Source organism: Ischnura elegans, chromosome 13 (genome assembly GCF_921293095.1).
Source record: "Ischnura elegans chromosome 13, ioIscEleg1.1, whole genome shotgun sequence".
Lineage (NCBI taxonomy): Eukaryota > Metazoa > Arthropoda > Insecta > Odonata > Coenagrionidae > Ischnura > Ischnura elegans.
This window is the reverse complement of record NC_060258.1, coordinates 8,730,563-8,744,416: the sequence shown is the minus strand read 5'-3', so window position 1 is coordinate 8,744,416 and position 13,854 is coordinate 8,730,563. Positions and strand designations below refer to the sequence as shown.

The following is a 13,854-nucleotide window of genomic DNA, read 5'->3' as shown; positions in this document are numbered from 1 at the left end:
GTCCCTGTGACGTCACGTGGAGTGGAATCGCATGGGCGCCAATCTGGCCTTTTTCAAATGAGGATAAAATTTGACCCTTGCCATTCGTCTAAACCGGTATTTCTAAAACGAAATTATTTATATATTATGAATACAGAAATTGTGGGTAACAAATCGAAGTCAATACCTTTCGGTTTCTTTGATGAAGGAAACTATTCTATTTTGATTGTGCCTTTGCAAGCACGTCAGATTGCGCAATTCCGTGTACCGCGCAAAACGTCCTTTATAGATACTTCGTTTCTTTATGCATTGAAGTAACTACCATTGTGAAGTAAATTGGTGTATTTAACTTTATTTTGCACTTTATAATAATAATTGAATTATGAGTTAGCAGTGCCTGAACGAAGAGAAAATTAAATATGATTTTGCGTGTTCTAAAAATATGAATAAAGTAAAATATAATGAGAATACATTTCATTCATACAGAGAACATGGTGATATCAAAATCTAATATTCTACAACTACTGAAAACAATTTAAAATTTCAAAAATTCATGGTGGTTTCGACAAAATATCAGTGTTCATGGTGAAACAAAACACAGTACTATTCCACAAACTTTTATTTAAACTGTCAACTAGTTTAGATGTTTATACCGTCATTATCAAGACTAACAGAGCAATAGTGTACAACGTCCAGCCTTATGTAACCCAACAACAGAGTGAAGGAAGGAGGGGGGGTAACTAAATGAGGAGGAGGGGGGTTGGGCATTGTTGGTTGTATTGGAGGGTCAAAACACGAAGTATAAAAGCTGGGGGAGGGGGGGTGGGGGAAGGCAGGTAGAAGGTTAGATGGTAACGAGGTAAACGGGAAGGGGAGGAGGAGGATTGTCAAGGAAGAAATCAGATTTTAAAACAGTAGATAAAAAATTAGAACATTTGAATACAGTCACATCATGTAAAATTTTGGTGTTACGTGCAAGGGTGCATTTGGTGATTTCTAAAATATCCAGTTTTACACTTTCCTCCTGTACATGTAAAATTTTTAATATTAAAATCACTGTTGTGGCCGGATTCGGACAGGTGTTTAGAAAAATGGGAAATGGAGTCTTTCAAATGAGCACTTCTTTTGTGTTAATCAACAAGATTTTAAATTTGCGGCCTGTTTGACCAACGTACACACAAAATTAAATAAACCTCTGATAAATCAAAAAATTATATGAAAATCTTGTACGGATTTGATATGAGTGTTTTGGAAGCAAAGGGGGTGTAAGTGATTTTTTTTTCTGAACACAGTTGGGTAAAGTTAATTGTTATAATAAATACACAAAAACCTGGTTGCCAAGGGAAACGATTGAGTGTCTGTTCTGTGCTGACATCGAGTGGGGAATCAAATGCACTATACTAAGTGCCTAATTGATCTCATTTGTTTTCTAAAACACCTAATTTCTGTACGTAACTCTGTACAGAAAGGAGAAATCAATAGGGTGGTTTCCTATTATTTTTTTATTGGCTAAATCGAAAGATTATTACTCCTGGAGTATGTATTTCAGGCACTTAGATTTTTAAATGACAACATCTATTTTTCGCGATTAAATGAAAAGTGAAAAATTTCATGAGCGCGAAAACGCTACGCGTAAGTATGAATGCCGGGAAATCTCTCTGTATGACGTATTTCTCGTTCCCGCTGCCGCCCTGTGAGGTGACCTTGAGGGAGGCTTGAGTGCTGATACGACGCAGGCTGCTAGGGAGTAGCTGAGTACCCTGCTAGCTGGTAGCGCATGGCTGAAATAAGGATTATCAATACCTTATCAAACGAAGAAAACTTTCCGACCATATGCAGTTTTTATAGGTGATTATTTAGAGATCTTTCCCCGAGCTCTGTGCCTCATGTATGCATTGGTAATCTCAGACGATGTATAACTCCTATCTACTCGTATAGAAAGTAGGTCCCTTTGACGTCACGTGGAGTGGCATCGCATGGGTGCCAATCTGGTCCTTTTCAAATGAGGATAAAAATTGACCATTGCCATTCGTCTAAACCGGTATTTCTAGAACCAAATAATTTGTATATAATGAATACACTAATGGTGGGTAACGAATCGCAATCAATGCCTTTCGTTTTCTTTGATGAAGGAAACTAAACTATTGTGTCCCTTGGCTTCCAACCAAATATATAATTCCACTCAAATATAATAACTGCATCTGCTAAAAGTTAAATTTTAACTGCCAATATGACATAAAAGGCATGTTATTTTTCAAAACTTTTCCTGAAATCCCCGTTTCCTGGGGGGTAGCACCCACTAACCCCCCTCATCCCCTCCCCCAAAGTATATTTCTAGTTACGCCACCGGGATATTCTATTCTCTCCAAACCCCTCTAGCCTTAAAACCCCCTTAAAAACTCCCCCTTGCCCTAATTCCTAGCTACGCCCCTGAGAAGAGCATCCTCACGATTGCCCCTAAATGTGTGGTAAAAAAAATGAGTGTATGAGTGTACAGAAAATGCACTGTGGTTTCGGTTATTAAGAAATTAATTAACTTATTTGGGGATCTGGTATGTGCCCGTGCCAGTACTAACATCTCCAAGAACCTACAGCAGTATTTAAGAGTTTTATTTTATTCCAAAGAATTTTCAATGCATCAGCAACATAATAATTAAAGTATCGTTTTTTGCTCAACGATATACAGTGAGTCCTCGTTCTACGTCACCCCGTTTAACGTCATTTCGAGATAACGTCACGAAAATTTTGAGACTGCCATTCGTTTATCACACCTTTGCTTCGCGATAACGTCAGGTCTTTTAAATTTCGCACGAGAAAAAACGCGAAGCGGTGGGAGTTGCAGGTTGTTCGTTTTGTGGGCGATAAGACAGTGAGTCTAAACGAAGTGTAAAACGGTGTGTTTATTGTCAATTTCGATTACGTTTATAGCAAATTTTCATTTACGTTTAAATTACGTTTTTTCTGCGAAATGAATTCTTAGGTAGGTGCGCAAATGTTAAGTGTGTAAATGTCAAGTAAAGTTTTAGCAAATTTTACTTGACATAATGGTTTTCTGGAACCTGAAAAGTGATTTCTAGGAATTTTTCCGGGTAGAACTCGGAGTATTTGTCGTCACTTTTTCGCCGTGTTCTCAATAATCTTGGTTCCTATAACTGCGACGATGTTTCAGCGATGAAGATGCCCAGGCGATGATGCCCAGGTGACCACCATAGCGAAGCCGAAAAAACAAACGCGGGAAGATACAAAAATGGAGAAGGATGTACGTCACTGCTGGTATGGCCGTCAATGAAGACAGGGACTCGTGTTTATGCCATAGTTTGGCATTCCCATCGTAAGAAATGGCCCAAATATGATACGCTAAAATTTTTTCGCGTAGGAATTGTGAGGTCTAGGAGCCGATATTCACTTGTTTACATTGTTTCGTATTGGATATTGTGCTTCGATTAACGTCATTTCGTTCATCGTCACATTTTTCAGGAACGGTAAGTGACGTTAAACGAGGACTCACTGTATAATAAATCAATAATCAGCAAGATTTTAGCAATGTCAATACTATGGCCGTTTTCCAATCCACGTAGTATGCACTCATTCCCTTGATCCCTTTCTCCCTTGCACCCTGCGCCCTTACTAATGCTCTGTTGGCGCCATAAAGTGTGAACGGAAATAATGCGAACTATTGGCAATAACGAAATGTGACGCACGGGGTGGTGTTAGAATATCTGGTGGTTGATTTAAGAATCAATTTCACCTTTATACTTATATTTTTTGCATGCGAAGAGCAAGAATTCACAATGCCGATATAATATAACGTAGAAGAGCTCACATAATAAACACAAAATTGCTTAAAACTCCAATTCAAGATTTCTGAGTTTTCCATTGCCGCCATTTTGACGTCCACTTCCTACGAGGGGAAGGGAGCGAGGGAGCATCCACGTTCCCTTGTTCACTTTACCCTTCGTTCCCTTGCGCCCTCGCCGATTGGATCCACCCTTGCTGTCGTCACATCCGTAAGTTGACGATCGAAAAGTGCACGGAGGGTGAATAATTGCGAATTGGAAAACGGCCTATGAGTTTAAACCAAAATAGCAAATAGGATATTCACTTAAGCACACATTTAAGGTACAAGGGATAAAAATGCACCATTGAGGTATTCATCAACAGAATACAACATTTTGGTCAGCAATAGTGTTTTCAATTTCAATTTAAAGAAATAGGGTGGTTTCCTATTTCTACTTTAAAACCTAAATCGAAATACTATATCTATATTTCGGAATCAAATGATAAGTGAGGATTTTAAAGTACCTGAAAATGCAACGGCCAAGTAAGAATGCTGGGAAAACTCCTGTGTGACGTCGTTCTGGTTCCCGCTGCCGCAATTGAGGTGACCTTGGGGCGAGGCTTTGAGCGCTGATACGTCGCAGGATGCTAGCAGGTAGCAGAGTACCCCGCTAGCATGAAGCACATGGCTTAAGTACGGATTATTAATACCCTCTCAAACGAAGGAAACTTTCCGACCTTGGGCAGTTTAAATAGGTGATTATTATGAGATGTTTCCCTCAGCTGTGTGCCTCATGCATGTATTGGTAACATCGAATGAGGTAAAACTCCTGAATAGTTGTATAATATCTGCACCCCTGTGACGTCACGTGGAGTGGCATCGCATGGGCGCAAATGTGGCCTTTTTTAAATGAGATTAAAATTGACCTTTGCCATTCATCTAAACTGGGATTTCGAAAATCAAATAATTTGTATATTATGAATACACTAAGGGACAGCAGTCTTACAATTGTTTATTCAGTCAGGTTTCGAAATAAATATTTGTTCATTTCTCAAGAAATATAAACTAAGAATTGAATCATTTGTCTTTTGAGCAGCGTTTACAATTTGTAAATGAAATTGTACGATAAATATTTACTTATATCTCGAGTTATGTATAAACATCAACATGGAAATTGTTGCTGCATTAAATGCATTAATATTGGCCTTGGAACTTCGTTTAAAATTTGACAATTCTCAGAAAAAAATGAGGAATTCAATTCAAAGTCTGCAATTTACGTGCAAGCAACAATTATCCATTTGATAAATACATATAGGCAACACATAAGTTGACCGCAAATCAATGCTGCAGGTATGGTCGTAAACCCAGAAAGGAAGGAGCACAACTACTCTCGGAGCCCGAGATAATGTGGAGTCCCAGTGGAGAGGGGTCGAAAAAGGTTCTGCGAGACCCTTCTCAACGAATGTCCTCCAAAAATGCTCCGTACCACGAGAAAGAAGAGTCTCTAGGGGCTCAATACAGCAGTCATGCTAACACGAAAACTCCGCCGTCTCGAAAGGGTTAATAGCCATCTATTAAAATTGGCTATGGTCGGAAAGTTTCCTTCATTTGATAGGGTATTGATAGTCCTTATTTAAGCCAAGCGCTACCTGCTAGCAGGGTACTCTACACTACTGCCATGCTCGGCAGCAAGTAGCCTTCATCGTAGCGGCATTCATAGCCTCGCACCCAGGTGGGCTCATACAGCAGCAGCCAGACATCAAACGGGCTTTTCCCAGCATTCATACTTAGCTGTCGTGTTTACACGTGCTTGAAAATTTTCACTCTTCATTTAATCGTGAAAAATAGATATTGTCATTTAAAAATCTAAAAGCATGAAATATGTACTTCAGGAGCAATAATCTTTCGATTTAGACAATAAAAAATTAATAGGTAACTACCTTGTACTTTTAATAATTTCCACAAATAAACTACAGTTTCAATCACTTGTAAAAATCACTAATTATTTTAGCATGAAAGCCATACATAGCAATCTCTGTAAACATTGTGAAGACCACAAACTTCAAAGTAAATTGAAACAAGTGGCAATTTGAAATTTTTTTGATAAATCTAATAAAAATGATCATTCCAACAATGTTTTTCCCTGCAAAATGCCACTTTTTCAACTTCTCATTACAAATAGGGTCACCAAATGCGGCACTGAGTTTTTTTTCATTTGCACTATCCTCCCTTTTTCAGGAAAATTAAACTTGAAGATGCTCCCATGATTGATAGTGGACATGATTTTGCGCTATCTGCCCGATTTGAGATGTAATGGCCCTTTTATTAAATAACCGTAATTCCCTTGTGGGTACGAGCAAAGTGCGTGCCACCCTAATGCTGTATTGCTTGCTTCATTCCATCCCTAAACCCACAATAATTTGAAGTAACCATTCCACCTGTCACCTAGGTAGTACCACATTTCATCGCGTAACATAAGTAAATATTTGTCACGATATATACATGAAACAAATTTCTCAGGTTAGGCAATGGAAAAGAAGAGAATTGTACTAAAAATAATAAGTAGTACTTCCGAGGGGTTTTTGTCCCACTTCGCTTTTGGCTTACTTAGGCAAGCCGGAAAACCCGGATAGAGCACAGGAATAGCGTCATCAGTCAATTTAGGAATTCCAAATTTCACCTAAAAGGAAACAGCGAAATAACGCATTAATTGCATTCCTTGATGCTTATGAAATTATTTTACTTGAGCCGAGCCTTTGCTTACCTCCTGGACGACATTACCGTCGCGATCTTTCAACAGCTTTTTCCTGACGATGTCGTGGGGCATGAAATGCCTTTCACACAGTCTCTGCCCTGCCTTCAACTCAAAGTTTACCCTCGGTATCGCAGCTTGCCATTTACGCCTCTTAACAGGATCTTTGGGGGCAGAGAAAAATGAGAAGGTTGACTTTTTAGAGCCATACCCCTCAGTACACCCTGGTGCGACACAGCTTCGTGGCATTTCAAATATCGCCGAAAATTAAGCGAACGAGCTCCTGCCTCAACCGTAAAATCCACACCGTGAATTACCTTAGCGTTAATAAATTAAACAAAAACACTGAAGAACAACATTAAATAGTTTTTCAAGAGTCAATAACTCGCGTATACACACGTAAACAAACCGCACCAAAAACAAAGAACGGGTTGACTACAAGTGGCGCTCGTAGTTCGTTAGAGTTCCGCAGCCTCAAAAGCGTGCCGCCAAAATTGTCAGCGACGTGGTCCCTAATAAAATAAAAAAATAGTAAACTCAGTTGGTATGACGCGAAAGAAAGAAAATCTTGGCGACAGAGAGAATGCCGTACAAAGATGAAAATAATCCGCACCGATTAATACGTTATTGATCGGTTCGGATAACATTAAAAATAATTTTAGCTATCTAAAGGTAACATATCAGAAAATGTCATTATTATGTATGGAACTTATAAATATTTTCATGTAAATAACTTTTATATTAAAATAGAAAGTATATTTTGCGCAGTAATAGCTGCAGGTCGTTTTTTATCTTAAATGTGAAACGAACGTTTGAATAAACCATTGTACAATCGAAGTTGAAAGCTCGACTTTTAAACAAAAATTATCCTGGATCCGCCCTATATTACACGATTCCATCGATGAAACAGAGCAAGCAAGTTATGAAAAAGCCTGCAAAAAATAGATTACGACGCGTAAATGAGAAAATTACCTGGTGATGAGGAAGCTCCTGCTTCCCCAGGTGCCAAGTTATTGGAATCGCAAGATTTCAGGGTATTCCTGGGAATCACTGGAAATCTGGAAGGAATAGCGTCCCTTTTCAATATGTGGGTACCCTCCTCATAATCTGTCAAGAAGAAATGGCGATAGCATATTCTTTTATTTTCATATACTTTCTTGGGGTCCATTTTATTCAACTTCTCATCTCCAATCCTTTTAAGCCATTCCGCAAACCTCTTGTGTCTGTCTGAATAGGGATGTGGAAACCTATTAACGACAAGGAATGCATGATAAACAGCAGATATTTAAAGGAACGAAAGCCATTTACTAAACTATTTCACACCATTGACCTTATTTCCCTTGATTCCTAACATTATGTACAAGGTCGGCACAATCAAGCAATAACCCAAAACGCTTTTAAACCATAAAATTAAACACACAACGCATTAAAAAAATTGCAGAGTTGGAATACTCTGACAATGTATTCAACCGATACTGAATATCATAGCACAAATGACAAACCGCATTGCAATAGAGTATTTAACTATGCCTCGAAGATAATAACAAGTTATGGTTTAGATAACATGACACGGAGAAAAATAAATTAGTGATCACATGGTCGATGGCTCACAGCCGATACTCAAAAGTAAAGATTTCACACTTACTGCGCATATAATTCAAGCCATAAAGGCATCCAGGATACGCTACTAGATAACGACTCATACAACAACCTCACTTAACCTCTAGCACTGAAACTTAGGATATTCCATCACCTACTGAAAAAAATTAGAAGTTCTTACCGAAAACGAAGTTTCTTGTTCTCTCCACAGCCAGGAACACAGCAGCGTGGCCAACCCATTTCACCTTTCGGTTGAAATGAACTGTATTTTAGACATTGTGATATTTATATTTTTCTGGTGAAAAGATAATCTTCAAAGATTACCTTAGACTTACCTCGCACACGATCACCTTGTTATTAAAATAAACGATCCTACCAGCACCTTACACGGGTTATTGAAGCCTAAATTTCAATATTTATGTATGTATGATATAGATGCATGGGGCTGATGAATGTTTTGTGCTTATGCCTGCGAAAACCCTAAGCAATGATATTAATTCTCTTTGCAATAATCGTCACATTTGGTTTGCGGGAAAAGATATCGTAACATTTGAGTATCGAAAAGCGAGAATGTTTATCAACAATGCATGCAAGGTGACTATATACAGGAGACATAATATTAATGGCTGCAATCTGTTGCCACTTAGGTAGCCTTTTGATTAGCTTTCTAAATTGTCCGCAGCGTGGTAATGAGTGCAATGCGATCCACTTTTTTCCAATATTTGCAGGACATGTATAAAAAAAATAATTATGTTTTTAATTGCAAGGAATCACATTGAAAAGTTACTAATTAGATTAAGAACATCATTATGAATTTAATTTCGGTCATTAGCTCTAATTAGACCTAATTTCCCAGTGATTCTCGGATCAATATGCTCGTCAGCGACGCCAGTGGCGACTGTTGAAACCCATTTAAATGAGCGGTGGGCGCCAAAATTTCTTAAGCTGCAGTATCATGCCGCGTTATATAAATTTCAAAGCTGTTTCAAATTGTGATTGAACATGAAGCGTAAAAAATTTGTGCTCAATGGAAATTATTAGATAAATTAAGGATTTGAAACTGCTTTAGTTGACCACAAACCAAATTTACTAATATGCTTTGTTGATTTGTTCGGAGCGTATGGTTTTATGTTAAAGACATGGTTTGGTTAAGGCTTCTTGCTCCACAAAACCGGGAATCTTCACAGGCAAAGGCCTACTACGGATGCCCTCTGTTGAGGTCCCTACAGCCCTTACAAAGGATTTTGTGTTAATTAATTGCTTGTGTGAGTGAATTTGGCCACACCTGCACAGCAAAAAGTTTTCTTGCAATGAGGACGAGCTTTGGGAGATTTTTATACGGCCCTGTGAATTTTTCCCTTTGCTACATCTATGAGGTCGTAGAGGTCCCCCGTTTTGCACGTTAAAATTAGTATGAAACCCTCATATACTCGGTACCCTGTTTTTCAAAATTGTTCCACCCTGGTTTTGGATCCCCAAACGAAATTCCTGGCTACCCCATCCACTGCCACAGTCTCCACAAACATACCAATAAAGGAATACCCGTGTCGATGTAAAACGGACAAGCAGAATATGTCATGGCTGTTGGAGCTTTTTACAATTTCCATCCTTCCTGGATTAAAGCTTCTGAAGGGTTTCCAACACAGTCAAGATTCTTTCATGTTGATTGATTACTCCTACTCAGACCGATCTATGCCTAAATGGGAATATTCACATGGAAATTCTTTTATAGTACGTTTGTATTCAAAGGTTGTTAAAGGGTTATTAAAGATAGTAACTGTAATTTTGGCTCACAACAAAGACCTGACAGAATCATATTTTATTACATTACAAGGGCTTTTTTTTCGTAGGAGTTAAATCAGATATTTTATTGAATTTCACCGCAAATGTACACTTAGAATGTGGCTAACAGAGTAACGTAAATCTTTAGATGTAAACCATTTAAATATAGCTCCTATAAATTTGCTAGTAAATTTAAAAAATAAAAATTAAACATCTAACCTTAGCATCTCCAAAATTTGTTCTAGATGATGATTAACTCCGTTAAAATGAACGCTAGAGTTCCGTTTTAAATTTTGAACCGATCAGCAGAACATCCAGAATGTAATTCTTGGCATTGATTTTCAATAAATGCAACATGTACGTTTTTAGTTATTCTAACTTATAAACGAAGAAGTGACCATGAGCACCTTCGTCGAGTGGGACACTAAGAGCTGGAATGGGCCAAGATAATCCCCACACTGACAATAGGAAAGGGTCGCACCTCTCGCGCCTAGGGACCCAAATGGTGCTTGGGACCCACTTGGCATGTTTGACTGCAAAACCGTGAAAACACGGCCTTCGTCCTTCAGCATCGGAAAATTCAAGCCGTGAAAACATGCCCTCCTTAGGGAAAAGGTTAGGAAGTGAGTCATTTCTATTAGCAAACAGACCTAAGTTAACATTATATAAACACTGTTTGCTTAACATGGGGCCAAAGTGATTTCATCAAATGTCATGTTAAGACTTGCTACATACTGGCTTTCCTCAAAAGAATTAATAGAAAATTTATTTTGAAATTATTTATTTAAAACACTCCTGTATCATTTACTGCACTATTATTATTATTTTTTATTGGCATGCATTTTATTATTTGATGGTGGCTCAATTCTGGTCCCATGACCTTGGAGACCACCTGAATATCGTCCTCTTTGTTATTTTTGTATTCAGATGTGAAAATAAAATGTAGGAGAAAATAAATTACTATTATTATTATTATATTTTGTTCATGCTTCATATACTAGATCGCTCGGCAAATAGAGACATTCTATTCTATACTAGATGGATAATGAATTCCTTCACAAAAAATTGTTTTCATGATTCTTTTATTTGACAGGGACACGAGGTTTGCGAATGCGAGGCGGCAGGCCAAAGTGTCGCCTCCTGTGGTGCGATAGGTTTTCCTTGCACGCAAACACTTTGTTGCAGACGTCGCACGGGAATTCTCTCTTCGGTCCGTGCATGTAGTTGAGGTGCTTGACCAATTTCCTGCGCGAAGCGTACTGTTTGCTGCAAAGCTGGCATGTGAACATCTCGTCCTTCTGATGCACCTCCATGTGAGACTTCAAACCGTGGTTCTGTGGAGGAAGAGAAGGCGGAGAGGAAGTCAGAAGACCATCTTAGAATAGTAAAGGCGGGTGTATTCAAGGACGTTGAAAATATACTGGTTGGGGAACCACTGGTTCCCGTTGTTCTCGTAGTGATACCGTAAAACCTCTTTACATCGTAATGGAGGGGACCAAAATATAGAGAGGTTTCAGTGATAGGCACCATTTTTTCATATCTGTTCGTGCAATCCGGCCCGAAGGTGGCTCAGGAGAAGTGCGCGCGGGGACGTGTACCCCGGGTTATGATGAAATGAAAGGCAAGGACACCTTCAATCGAATTCAGTTTATTTCGCACGCAACTTGCGGAGAAGCACACGCCGAAACTCCGCGTCCACACGCTCCCGGCTTTGGTTGAACACTGACAAACACCCACGCAGTCGGCATAGGCATGGATGCTAGGGTATAAGGGTTACTGACCCTCGAGTAACGGCACTCCCTCACTTCAAAAGGGCGAGAGTCGAGTCCCTTTGGCGGAGATCATGAGAAAGGAGCCGAAAGGGACTTGGCCGGGCCTTGGAAAGGTCAGAGGGCGACGACACTCGCCGAAGGAGGGGGGGGGGGAATACCCAACAATATCCTTTGGAAATGAAAGGCACTACAGTCTTTTAAACCATTACATTTATGTGTTTAAACAAACATGCATGCATCAGTGAACATATATTTATTATTTAACAATTACAGAAAGCGAGCGCTATCGCATGATTTTTACAATGACTCGAGAGAAAACGATGTGATCTCTCTTAATTCAACAGTCACTTAAAATGATTAGGATAATTAAGTACATATACCTTTTTTCTTATTTACTGTTATGTATGCTCTCATATGGAACAAAATGGCCATAACTAATGATTAACATGAAAATTACAGCATAATAAGGTATATAAGAAAAAAAAGTGAAAAATTTATTGCTGAAAATGTCATTCCATTTACGTAATCGTGCCTGCATGAAAGGTCTTTTGTTGTCTCGGTACAATTTATGGAGGTAGATAGGCCGTCTCGGGGGTGTCTCCTTGGTATGTGGAGGTTTTACGAGATAAAGAGGTTCACTACAAAGAGGTTTGCCTTTAAATTGACATGTAAATCTGATGGGACAATAGGGGTGGTATGAAGTATGGAGGTTTACGATGTAAAGAGGTTCACAACATAGAGGTTTTACTGTGAATGGTGTGACTACCAAGACTATACGACCTTCGGGTGGCAGATTGAGCTAAAATTTTCTGATCTGGTAGATCATAGATTTTTGTAGCTAAGAATATTGAAAAAAATCCATCGAAGACCAAGAATGGAGTTCATGGAAGCTCTCGCGTTTTGCCTTGTAGATGAACATCTCAAGGCAAGGGTGAAAAAAGGTAATCTTCCAGCAGACACATAGGCTTTTCTAGCGATGAGACTTGGGAAAATTCCTGAATTATCTGCTTCTGCCCATGAGCCTCAATGTAGGGTGAGTCATAGTTTTGCATGGGGAAAATATTAAAATTATAAGACGGCAAATGTACGAATTTTTTCTATTTTAAATGCAATAATCATTCCACCTGCGTCAAAAAATGTCACAGATGTCATTTCAGAGGCAGTGATGGCCAATAAGGATGAAAAAAATGAAAAATTAATTTTGCTGGTATACAGTGGAACTTGGTTGTAACGGCATCGGCTGTATCGTCAACTTGGGTTTAACGTCTCATTTTATACAGACGAGCCAAAATTGAACATTTTATGTTGTACGAAAACCCGTTTATGTCGTCAACAAATATTGCGACGCTCGGTTATAGCGTCAAAAATTTTGCGATTCTTAGGTTGCAAAAGTGGTTGTGTGATTGTATTATGTCCCAAAGTTCATAGAAACCATGTGTAGAAACATCAAAAGCTAACACAGGTCACAAGCTGGACGTTGAGCTGGTGACGGGATGCAACTATTTTGTTTAATTGGTGTCTGGAGGGAGCAGAGGCTGTCCAGCATACCTTGGTCTTATCCCTTCCCACCCCTACAAAAGGACCGTTCAAAAGAAGATCACAGATTTTTTTCGACAGTAAAGTAAGATTTTTATTAGGCTATAATATATTTAATTGTGAATATCATTTTTTTATTAACGTTTTTTTATTTTACATATTCCAACGTACGAGTAGATTTCAACAAACAGTGTTGTATATAGCAGAACATTTGCATTTTTACTTTGTCCTTTCACTCTGATTTTAAGGCTGCTTTTTTATCACGTCACTCGGATATAACGTTAAAAATCTTCTGGTCCCTTTGATGACGTTATAACCAAGTTCCACTGTAGGTTGTTATTTTTCAAATTTTAATGATTGCATTAACAATTTGGCATATCCATTTCCTTTTTTGTATGTGTTTTTTTTATGACTTTATAAGTGTCCAGATTATCGTCTGCAATTCCTTTAGAACAGGGATTCCCAAACTGGGGGGCGTGGAGAAAGTCCAGGGGGGGCGTGACACCCAAATGAAATAAATAAAACAATTACAAAAATAATTTCCTCGTATCTTTGAAATAAATTCTTTCTAAGTTTTCATTCATAAGGACTGGAATTGTGGCTTGCCACTATATCGTCTTACGTCTTGTGATCAGGCTGTCTTCGGTCAGCTTTTT

At 38.6% G+C, this 13,854-nt stretch overlaps 2 protein-coding genes across 3 annotated transcripts in view; both read right to left on the bottom strand.

Moving 5' to 3' along the window:
- The window catches only part of LOC124170158, a 40,939-nt gene extending 32,349 nt beyond the window's left edge, over nucleotides 1–8,590 (bottom strand). The window contains exons 1-3 of one of the 2 annotated variants that reach the window (XM_046548858.1): nucleotides 8,444–8,590; nucleotides 8,290–8,353; nucleotides 7,482–7,756 (exon numbers count right to left, since the gene is read on the bottom strand). In XM_046548858.1, the coding sequence (XP_046404814.1) occupies nucleotides 7,482–7,756; nucleotides 8,290–8,348 (334 nt within the window). In that variant the 5' untranslated portion in view covers nucleotides 8,349–8,353; nucleotides 8,444–8,590. Of the gene's footprint in view, nucleotides 1–6,364; nucleotides 6,438–6,521; nucleotides 6,929–7,481; nucleotides 7,757–8,289; nucleotides 8,354–8,443 lie in introns of those variants that run through there. The other variant, XM_046548859.1, reaches the window with a different exon arrangement.
- A 2,365-nt stretch (nucleotides 8,591–10,955) lies between these two features.
- LOC124170157 overlaps nucleotides 10,956–13,854 on the bottom strand; it is a 36,108-nt gene continuing 33,209 nt past the window's right edge. The window contains exon 9 of the mRNA XM_046548855.1: nucleotides 10,956–11,224. Within this exon, the coding sequence (XP_046404811.1) occupies nucleotides 10,973–11,224 (252 nt within the window). The 3' untranslated portion in view covers nucleotides 10,956–10,972. The remainder of the gene's footprint in view (nucleotides 11,225–13,854) is intronic.